General features: G+C 37.2%; 1 protein-coding gene across 1 annotated transcript in view; it reads left to right on the top strand.

The window, feature by feature from the left end:
- Positions 1-8,592, top strand: part of bai (Transmembrane emp24 domain-containing protein bai) — a 72,265-nt gene extending 63,673 nt beyond the window's left edge. The window contains exon 5 of the mRNA XM_090386598.1: positions 8,265-8,592. Within this exon, the coding sequence (XP_090242724.1) occupies positions 8,265-8,386 (122 nt within the window). The 3' untranslated portion in view covers positions 8,387-8,592. The remainder of the gene's footprint in view (positions 1-8,264) is intronic.
- Positions 8,593-12,293: the final 3,701 nt, after the last annotated feature.

Here is a 12,293-nt window from a genome sequence, read left to right as displayed (position 1 = left end):
TGCTGTTTTTAGCTTTTTAAAATCAATAAATATTTTTACTCATATATAAAATTTTTACATTTTTCTTTTATATATTTGTTATACATTTTGACATAGTGACCTAACTAATTAGGTCACTGAAAGTTTAAAAATTTTTTTATAAATGACCTGGTCTTGGCACATTATAGCCTTAGTAGCTGATGCACCAATAAAACCAAAACAACCAACCAACCAACCCTAGTATCCAGTGGACAGCTCTGGATGATCCACTCAATAGTGACCAGTACCCTATAATATGTAAAATTGAAACATCACACTGCATATCTTCAGAAACTCACACAAAATGGAAATTTTCCAAGGCAGACTGGGCAAAGTATACCACTAACGTATTCTTCGACAGTCAGATCATCAAATCTCATCCGATTGACACAGTTGCCGACCATATTACAAAACAGGATTTGGAAAGGTTGAGCAGATGGGCTTCGAGGTGGCAAATGAAGTTTAACATTGACAAATGTAAAGTACTACATATGGGAAACAGCAACCCCAGAGCAGCGTATCAACTCTGTGGTACTACACTGACAGTGGTAGAGAATGAAAGGGACCTGGGGGTGGTGGTGCAGGCAGATATGAAGTTCTCTGAGCAGTGCAGATGAGCTGCAAGAGTAGCTCATGGTGTATTGTCAATGATATATAGGAATTTTTCTAGCAGGGATAAGGAGGTGATTATTCCCTTGTATAAGGCAATGGTCAGGCCACACCTAGAGTACTGTATACAGGCCTGGAGGCCTCATTTCAGGAAGGATGTAGAGCTGCTGGAACGAGTACAGAGAAGGGCAACTAGATTGGTGAATGGGACAAAGGGGTTCTCTTACGAAGAAAGGCTTAAGTTTTGCAAATTACAGTGTCTGGAAACTAGGCACCAGCGGGGTGATCTGATAGAGGTGTACAAAGCCTTGAATGGTTTGAGCATGCTCAATGCTGATGGGATTCTTCCTCTAGCTCAGAAAAATCACCTGAGAGGGCATAAATTCAAATTGAGGAAAGACAGATGTAGGATAGATGTGCGGAAATTTGCCTTTAGCCAGCGGGTGGTTGGTGGGTGGAACAGACTTCCATCCCTTGTCGTGGAAGTTGATAGCCTAAATAAGTTTAAGGCTCAGCTGGACAGGTATTTCGAACGAACAGAGGGGTGAAGTGGAAGTGGTTATTTTTATTTATTTATGTTACTTTTTTTTTTTTTTTTTTTTTTGGCTGATGCTGCATAAGCTTGCTTTCTTGCATCAAATGCCTCTACTAATGCTAATGCTAACAGATTCTAGCAGCTGCATCCACTACCATCCCACAGTCAAAGTCAAGCAGTTGTAGAAACAGAAATTATTGGTGGAACGAGGACTGTAAGAATATAAAAAAAGAAAAAAACCGTGCATGGAATTTATTCCGCAAACATCCTACCACCACTAATCTTATAAATTACAAGAAAATTAGAGCTAAAGCCCGTCATATTAGAAAGAAAGCAAAAAGAAACTCTTGGGTTCGATTCGCAACTACAATTAATAAAAATACTGATGTAAGAATTATTTGGAGGAAAATAAGACAATCAAGTGGTAAATTTCCCCCTTTGTCGTCCCCACTTTTCACCGTGAATGGACAGGAGCTATCTACTCCTGCAGAGATTGCAAATGCTCTAGGGACGGTATTTTCACAGTTGTCTGATTCTACGGCATATGATCCGTCATTTCAAAAGATTAAAGCTTTAGCAGAAAAATCCCATCCGAAATTTAGAACTACATCCTCTTTCCAATACAATACACCACTTACTTTGGTAGAACTTCAAGAAGCTTTATCCACCGCTAAGAACAGTGCTGCTGGCCCGGATGGAATATACTACATAATGTTACAACATCTAGACAATAAATCATTATCTTCACTACTGACCTTCTACAATCTCATTTTTATGGAGCATTCCTTCCCCAGCTTCTGGCGTCATGCTTTTGTACTGGCGATACCCAAACCAGGGAAAGATCATTCTATTCCGAACAATTACAGACCCATTTCGCTCACAAGGTGCCTAAATAAAACCATAGAAAAAATGATACACCGTCGACTAACGTGGTATCTTGATTCCCAAAATATTATCTCTGACAATCAATTTGGTTTCCGAAAACACCGATCATCTCTAGATCTCATGATCAAAGCAGAAACAGACATCAGGAATGCGTTTATCCAAAACAAACATCTAGTAATGGTATGTCTCGACATAGAGAAGGCCTTTGACACCACTTGGCGGTTTGGTATCCTGAGAGATCTTCATGCCCTGGACCTGAGAGGACACTTACCGTATTTCATACAGAATTTCCTACAACACAGGACCTTTCAAGTCCGCTATCGGCAAGTACTTTCGCAAACATTTATACAAGAAGGAGTCCCGCAGGGCTCTGTACTCAGTGCAACCTTATTTGCAATTAGAATAAATCAGATGACAAAAAATATTCCAAAAGCTGTAAACTCTTACCTCTATGCTGATGATTTGACTGTCTCTTGCAGCTCGCAAAACGTGAGCTTTATCGAAAGGCAGCTGCAAACATCTATAAATAACATTGAGTTATGGATGACACAGAATGGTTACCGATTATCCTATCAGAAATCTAGAGTCATTCACTTTTGTAATAAACGAAAGATGCATCCAGATCCAGAGGTACAACTAACAAATCATCCCATCACAGTGGTGAATAGCATTCGTCTCCTTGGTTTAATTTTTGATAATAAACTGAACTTCTTAGAATATATCACACATCTAAGGACTGCGTGCCAGAAAAAAATGAACTTATTAAGAATTATCTCTTCTACATCATGGGGTGCAGATCGTTACACCTTACTTCACTTGTACAGAGCCCTAATCAGATCTCGCCTTGATTATGGCGCCCCGGTGTATGATTCTGCTAGGGAAAGCGTGCTAGCACGTCTTGCCCCTATTCAACATTCTGCCCTCAGAATTGATGTAGGCGCTTATAGAACATCGCCAGTGCAAAGTCTTTATATCGAAGCCCATGAACCTCCGCTCAGCCTCAGGAGAAAGATGTTACTTCTGAACTATGCAGCCAAAATTCTAAGTCTGCCTTCTCACTCCAATTGGCCAATACTAAAAATCCACAGTTCCCAATGTACTACAGAAATAAACCTAGAGCAGTTCAACCTGCTGGCATCAGATTACAGGAATTATCACAAACTTGGAATATACATCTGGACAAAATCCTCCATGATCTGAACAGTTCAGATCCTCCATGGTCCTTTATTAAAGCATCCTGTGACAGCTATTTCTTAAACTGGGGAAAACATTCGCTTGCAAATACCAATATACAGCAACTGCATGCTGCTCACACACAAAATTACCCAAATTTTACGCAAGTATACACTGATGGATCAAAGTCTGGTAGTAAAGTCGGTGCTGCAGCTGTCTTTCCCTTTAACACTATCTCTGTTTCACTTCCCACCGAATGCGGCAGTTATACAGCTGAATTATGCGCTATCAAGCTTGCCTTAGAAAACATTCTCCAACTGTCCATCCAAAAAAAGTATAGTGACTCACAGAGTTCAATCTTAGCCTTGCAAAATTCCTCCTCAGCAACGCATCCCTTAATAAAATCTATAAAATCTCAACTGATGCATATCCATGATCACCAGCAAGTAGTCATCTTTTGCTGGATCCCAGGTCACACTGGGATATCAGGGAATGAAAAAGCAGACTATTCAGCCAAACATTCATCCAACATAGCATCGCCAGATTACTATGTTCCATATATGGACTACAGATCCCATATAAGAAATACATGTAACAATGGACACTTCTATGGCAATCTCAACTGAATAACAAGCTCTGTGAAATAAAACCTGAACCACAGTTATGGGTTTCCAGTTTTTGTGTAAACAGAAAGGAAGAAGTCATCCTGGCTAGAGCCCGGATCGATCGGGCACAGTCAGCTCACCCATATTTTTCTTCTTACAGGAAACGATCCTCCGCGTTGTATGCACTGCAACTCTGTTCTCACAATAAAGCACATACTCGTTGAATGTACCTTATACACTGATGCCCGAAAAGCTTCATTCAGTCATCTTAAACAACCTTTGACACTCAAACAGCTCATAGGTAATGATGCAAATCTCCCGGAATTTTTCTGCTTCTTAAAACGAATAAATCTGTATAATTGTTTCTAACTGTTTTTACAGACACGGTGAAATCCTCATCTCGTTTATAGGCGCAATATGGCCTAAGTAGCCCTTGTGCCAGAAATAACCATACCAATACCATAATCTTCACAATCACCTGGTCTGTAGATTACTCCTACTCGCATTATACCTTTGTTTCCAACTATCTCACACACCATACAGACTCTATACTAGCATGTGAAATGTCTGAATCCGGGAAAGCTATCGTCGCACTCAGGCTGCTTCTGATAAGAAGCATTACCCCACCACCCTTTCTATCTACTCTATCCTTCCTAAATACATTATACAAGCCGTACTGAAACTCATCATCCCCAATTTCCAGGTGGCACCATGTCTCTGTAAGCCCTATTATGTCCGTGTTACTTGTTTTAACCAGCAGTTCGAATTCGCTCATTTTATTGACGACACTTCTAACGTTACTGTATAAATAATTAAGATTTACTGTTCTTGTATATTCAACAACCCTTGAAGTTTTTTAGGCTCTCTTCCCTGATATTAGCTACCCGCTCACATGAAACGTCTTTGCCCCCAGAACATCTAGATAATACGTCCAGTTGGGGTAACGGATAAGAACTCTTAAGGTATGTGCAAGAGTTACATTGACCAATATTATCAGATAAACACGTGTCAGCATTAGCCACATCCCCCCTAACTACCAGTTTCCCTGAACCTTTAAGGTATCCTCAATAATACTGGCAAAAACTTTTGCACCACCTTTGTTTAAGTGTATCCTGTCTCTACAAAACAAATTCCTTCTACCTACAAGTGTGGGCCATGCTGATAGAAATTTACCCCCTAAAGCCTTGCAGATTCCTTCAAGTCTTGAGTTAATCCACAAGGCTCTTAACATATAATCCCTCCTATCGTGTCTGGGCAGAATTGCAGACACATAGACATTATGGCCTAGCTCGCGACATTTCCTCAGCATGGTCCTGTATTTTTCCAACAAATCATCAGATCGTGTACGTTTAATATCGTTTGTCCCCACATGAATAGTAATATTTTCTTTACCCCCTTTAAAATCTGACAATCTGTTGGTGACATCATCAATAGTTGCTCCCGGCAGACATACCCTGGTTCTGCTCCACCTATCTTTATTACAAAAAATATTCCCCGTTTCCCTGACAATGGAGTCTCCTAATAAAACAATGTCCTTTTTAACCAGAGTAGTTTGCACGTGGTTTTTCTGTTTTGAGGTTCGAATCAGGTGTGCATCACTTGGTAGATTGCTGGAGTTTTGAGTCCCTGACGAGCTCCCAGATGCATTATTTTCGAGGGCAAGCACTCGTTTTTTCAGGGACTCAAATCGGTGCACTCCTTACATCGATCACAAAGAAAAGAATCCCCAGGCAGAGGTAGGATTAGTCACCAGGTCGACCCTGGAAAACATACCACAGGTTCCACAACGGATTAAATCATGACTCACCCGTAAATCGCCATCTGCTATTTCCATGTGAGTCACGATACCCTGTGACGTGTTTAAGGCAGATCTCGTAACTACCATTATAAAATTAAATAAATATCAATGAAAGTAACTTTCATTGATATTTATTTAATTTTATAATGATAGTTATGAGCCAGTTCAGTTTCATTCACTCATAAAGAAGAATATTTGATGACATTTCAACTGTACAATCTGTTGCATGGTTAGAATGTCATAAAATATTTGTCCTTTCGGCTTCGTTTTCAGAGTTTGTGGGGGGGGGGAACCAAGAGGCAGAGACAAGTGAATATGGAATAGGGTACTACAGGAATCCCCATCAAATTTCTGGCCAAAAAGTCACTGCACTCTAAAAAAAAAATATATATATATATATATATATACATACACACACACACAGGGTGTCTCAAAAATATTGGTACAAACGTTTAGGGGAGGTAGGTAACATCTAAAGGAATGTGAATCGTGTAGGAACCCATAACTGGAAATGTCACTGTAAGTCTGTACACGGCGCTGTTCATCAGTTCGCGAGAGGGAAAATTTCTGGATTACTCATTCAAGCAGTAGTTGCTGCACAAAGAGCATGCATCGATATTGAACTGTGAGCTGGCAGACATGCACCTAGTGTATGGATTAGCAGAGGGCAATGGACGAGCCATTCAACGAATTTATGGAGAACACTTCCCAGACAGACATGTACCGGACCACAATTTGTTTGCACGTGTGCATCAAAATATTGGTGATTATGGGTCATTTAGAGGTAACAGGAATGGTGCGGGAAGACCACGTTCGACGTGAACTCCCGCCATGGAAGAAAGTGTGTTGAATGCCGTCCAGAATAATCCTACTGCCAGCACACGTACCATTGCCTCTACCTTAGGAGTGTCTCGTTGCAGTGTACAGCGAGTCTGGCACGACGATTCCTTACACCCCTTTCATCTCCAAAGGGTTCAGTTACTGCTCCCCAAGATCATCCTGCACGTGTGGCTTTTGCGCAGTTGGTTCTCCAAAAAAGTGTTCAAGGCTTGATTTTCCAGCCTATGTTTTGTTCACGGATGAGGCTTCTTTTACTCGGGAAGGCAATCAGCACAATGCTCATATGTGGGCTCACAACAACCCACACGGTGTGCGCCCCCATGTGGCATAACATCGCTTCGCAATAAATGTGTGGACAGGTATGGTCGGTGACTGCTTAGTCGGCCCATACCTGTTACCATCCCGCATGAACTCCACTAAATATCGGATCTTTCTTGAACCAGAGTTACTTGACGATGTTCCAATTATGGAAGGTGTGTTCGTGACCATTTGAACAGGCGTTTTGGCCGTTGATGGATTGGCTGTGGTGGACCCGTTGCCTGGCCCTCAAATCTATCGTGTATGAATTGCCTGTGGAGATGGAAATGGATCACGTGACGAAACTCGACTGTGTCCGCCAATCCATGCTGCGTCAGTGTCACGCATGCATTGTGTCTCATGGTAGAACCTTCGAGCATCTGTTGTAACATCATGAAATGCATCCATCTCGTACTCCATTGTTAATATTATGTCAAATGTTTGCCACTAATTACTGTCTTGTGTGATTTCTGCTTCTTGTGCCTCTGCTACTACTTTCCTGTGACGTTTCCGGTTATGGGTTCCTATGCGATTCACATTCCTTTAGATGTTACCTCCCCCCCCCCCCCAAACGTTTGTACCAATATTTTTGAGACACCCTGTATTTATAGCGTAGTGTGACTATGACCGTGTCTACTATGACAATATGTCTGCACATTGTCATAGTAGAAAAACTATTTGCCATTTTCAAACATCCAATACTATTTTCTCCTAACTTTTTTTCTCAATTGAATCGAAATCTCTTTATAATAGACCTCGTTTACCATCTGAAGTTCTGAACATATTCATAATGAGCAGATGTACTGAATGTCAAGAAACATTGGTTTTTGAATTTCACCAAACCTGTCTTTTTTTTATTATTATTATTTTTTTATTTATTTTTTTTTTTTTCCAACCCAGATGGGAAGAGTTCGGAGACTTACAAAAAAATGGATTATTAAAATTTTGTTTCAGAGTCACATTTGTACACTGAAATGAAAGAAAAAAAAAATGTTTCTTCACCAGTAACAATGCAATTTATAGACTTTGGGTCCATTTCCACCCTTATTTTTAGCTCATCAAAGTTCTTGACAGTGAGCCTTTTGGTAATCATTCAACAATCTTGGAACAAATTTTGCTGAAGCTTTATATGTGCCTAAGGTTTTCATTCAAATGCCTGGCATGATCTAAAGATATTTCCGAGTTAATAAGCAGTTTCTTGTATGGTCTAAGGCACGTCCAAACTTCAGAATGTACATTATTGGTTTAGAGTGGGAAGCAGTACAAGTAAGTAATCTGGTGACTCCTTCCCTACACTTATTCATCATCTTGGCCCTCTTACCTCTACCACACTTCTTATTTAACAAATAGTCTTAGAATTTTTTGATTAGACTGCATGTCGTAATATGGTAATAAAATTAGAATATGAGAACTTTAACTTAGAATGAAAACTCTTTAAAGTATCTTTAGAAAAATAAAATATTTGTAATATAATTTGCAATAATGTTTCATGTTTACTTTACAGAATCAACCAATACCAGAGTGCTGTATTTCAGTATCTTTTCTATGTGTTGTCTCCTGGGACTGGCCACTTGGCAAGTGCTCTATTTGAGGCGCTTTTTTAAAGCAAAGAAATTAATTGAATAGCAAAAAAATGTTAACTACATTTGCTTTAAAAAGCACATTAAAATTTTCTACTTGTGAAAAATATGCAGAAATGGGTAATTTTTGAAAAACTTCAGGACACTTTTAAATAGACAAAATTTACTTCTGCAAGAACAATTTTAAAGAACTATTGAAATGATATACACTTACTTGGTTGGTTTAATGGTTTATTTAATGCCTCGAAAGTTTGCTTTTATTTTACAATTTATTATCTAAAATCTTCTATTTTCACTCTAAGTGAACAGTGAAACAACATGAGAAGGAAACAAGTGCCTTTTTTATTAAAACAGTTGATGACATATTTCTGATTTGTGAAAGCAAACGCTAACTGTGCAGATAATTTTTTTCATAGTGCTGTGTGTATTCTGTTGATTTTTCCTTCTCTATTTTTGTTGCTTATGACCTTAGCATTTTTTTTTTTTTTCCTAATGTCATAAGCCTGAAACATCACAATGGTAATTTCCTGATGCAGTCTTTTTACTGCTATAAACCTTAATGTTAAGTTTAAAGAAATTGATCATAACCTTTTAACCTTTATTTCAAAATAGAATTAAATTATAAATTTCACAGGGATTGACCATGAATGATTTTTATTTGCTTTTGCAGCATAACTGAAGAAACAAAATCTTACTAGGGCAAATTTTTTGTATTCAAATTCAGTAACTGTTCAGATTATATCTGAAGTTACTGATTTTTTTTTTTTTTTTTTTAAGCAACATGATGTTTACAGCATTAGTTCACAATGATTTCATCACAGAGTATTTCTATCTTTCACGAAGGAGTTTCAAAGGTTGTATTTGTACCATTTTCTGCAAAGCCATGGAATTTAATAAATGCTGAAAGTCTTTTTGCTTAGAATAATGTTAATATACCAGTAGCCGCCTGTGATAACATGAGTAATTTATTTCTTGTTCATTTGTTTGTTTTGAAAAGAAGCTCAGAAACTTTTATGCACCAGAATTTGCAAAATAAAGCAAGTTTACATTCATGGCTCTGTAATTAATTTTGATTATAATTCAGTGTTATTCAAACACTAAAATGAAATTGTTTTCATGAATAATATTTTAGTGTGTACCAAAACATATGTTAAAATTATCCACACATATTCTAGATTACGCTGGTCTGCATAGATTTTGTTTCCAAAATTCATGGTGTTTCTGGATATACTTTTTTGTGCTGAAAATCCATACTGTTTTCTTAGATGCACATTCCACATATACCACTTCCTTGTCTGACAAGTATATAGACAAGTTTAGATGTGCTAAGACCTGCAAGTAAGGTAGCTATATAAGCCTGCAAAGTGTTTCTTCTATATTCAACTGTTTCCCTGGTTCAGTCATGCTAACTAGTATCTGCTTCTAACGTGATTTCCATATTCTGTGTTTTTGATAATGGCAGCTTGGCTCCCATATAGTGTACTGAATGTGTGTGGAGGGCTTGTAATTGTGGTAAAAAGAAAGCCATGACATTTGTCATTCCTGTGGTTGTGGAAAGAACCTTGGGATCATATTAATTTGTGCTAGCTACTTTTGTTCTGTGTACATAAGTAGGTTATAAACACAACAACAACAACATGACTAGCTGTAAGGTCAGTATTTCACGTATCTAAACTACTGGTACCTCCACCAATTGTTTTTGAACATATGCCATCAGATCCTGAATCTATTATGATGAAGAAATTCACTCACAACTCTGGACCACAGCTGTTTACACAAGGTGAATGTGACAATCTCATGGTGATTTAAATCTACCAAAGAGTCTACAGAGATTTAAGGTAGATTATTAGGGTCAAGACTGAAATCCAAGAATCTGCTGGTCCTGGAAACAGTATTTTCATGATATGGACATCATGGCAAAGAATTGGTTCTCCCATTTTTACAAAGGCTCAATAATATGTTGCAGTGACATTCCTGCAGTTATGAATATTTCTGCAATTTTATACCAACAGAGTGAAGGCTATTTATCGACTCATCAAAGCAACACCTCAAAAGAGTTCTCCTTCATAATGGAAACAAGTATGTGTTTATTCCTGCAGTCCATTCAGCACACTTAAAAGAAAACTACTAAAATATTAAGCTTCTTTTGGAAAAAATTCAATTTTTAAGTTATTGGTCTGCCACTCAGCTAACAACTTGTTGCCTGAGATGCCTTGTTTTCTGTGTGAGTGGTGGGATACTTGAGCAAGAAATGAACATTTGAAACGGAAAGTGTGGTTACCAAGACAGTCTCTGACACCAGGTTCAAAGAATATTAAAGACAAGCCTCTAGAAGATTTAAAAATAAAAAAATAAATGTTGTTACTTCCTCAGCATATAAATCTGGGTTTAATGAAACTATCTGGCCACATCCTGAATAAAGAAGGGAAGGAAATTGTTTCACATGTGTTTGTGCTAAATTCCCATTGCTTACATACAAAAAAAAATCAAAGCAGGAATTTTTGTTGGACCTCAAATCTGCAAGCTGCTGCTAGACTGTATTTGAAAAATCCACAGACCAAACTGAAAATTGCTTGAATTGGCTTTAAAAATGTAGTATGCAATTTTTTTTTAAATGGTAAACACCCAGATTATATGATAACTGTGGGTGACATGCTGAAGAAATTCAGAAAAATAGGCTGTAGTATGAATGTTAAGATACATTTCTTGCACACTCTCATCTCGGCTATTTTCCAGCTACTTTAGTAATTTTGGTGAAAAGCAGGGGCAAAAATTTCATCAGAGTATTAAATAAATTAAAAAATGGTATGGGGGTGTCAGTATGATGACTAACTACTGCTGGATGCTAAAACCAAAATTAACTGCCCTAGGAAGCCAAAAGGACATGTTTAACCCAGTTTAGTGTAGTGTATAAGAAATCCAGTTTGCAGCCATTTATGCTTTACAGGAGGATGTAGCCTTTATTATTATTTATTTTATTTATTTCTTTTTGGTATTTTTATATAAAAATAGCCTGTTTGTAAAATCTGTGAAAATACAAAATGAACCAGAAGCACCTCCACCAATATTTTATTTATTTATTTGTAAAAAATTCTGATATGATAGAGCAAATTTTAAATAACTTTCAAAATTTTTCATTGAATTAAAAATATAGTTCAGGTTACTTATCACTACTAAAAACATCAAAGAACTTTTCTTAAAATGCAGACCAGTGCTATTAATTGTATTGTTTTCCTATTAATTGTCTTTTTAAATGAAGTGCAGGAGACTAAAATCACACAGTATATCACAATATAACTGATTAACTAATTTGTCTAATGACACATAAAATGGATTATTAACTATATAATTGAATTGCATAATAATAAAAACACTTATATGAATTTTTTATATATAATTTGTATATCTTGTTTGTTTATATAATTTCTTTGTGAACTAAATGATAGAAATTGTCATTTCTGTCACAGAACCCCATACTTCATACCTCCAGCAGTTTGTCCAGGTTCTATTTCCTATGCTCAGTTCATTCACCATTCTTTATCTGCAGTGAAAGAGAAATTGAAAATTTAGCATTGCACTAAATGGCATCAAATTCTCTGCCTAAGTCACATTTCACATAATCTTATATACTAATTAAGAACACAGATTTCAAAATAGAGAATGATTTCCAATTAATGTGTGGAAGAGTAGGAAAATAATTTGATATTGCTTGCCACATATTTTACATGAATAAATATCAAATTGTCTTATTTTTTGAAATTCAACACAGTTTTGGCTTGGCCTTTGCATGTACCTTTCCATTTTTTCTTATGGGGAAATTAGCTCTTAATTTATTAATTTTTTATATACACAGCTTTACAGGAAATGCATCTGTCACATAAATCAAGAAATGACTGTACAAAAATGTATATCCCTACACCTAGTACAATAGGCAATGTTTCTGAATCTTCTTT

This window comes from Mastigoproctus giganteus, chromosome 12, assembly GCF_048544385.1.
Source record: "Mastigoproctus giganteus isolate SK-2022 chromosome 12, ASM4854438v1, whole genome shotgun sequence".
In the NCBI taxonomy this organism is placed as follows: domain Eukaryota; kingdom Metazoa; phylum Arthropoda; class Arachnida; order Uropygi; family Thelyphonidae; genus Mastigoproctus; species Mastigoproctus giganteus.
The sequence above is the reverse complement of the archived record's forward strand: the minus strand, read 5'-3'. Positions and strand labels throughout refer to the sequence as shown.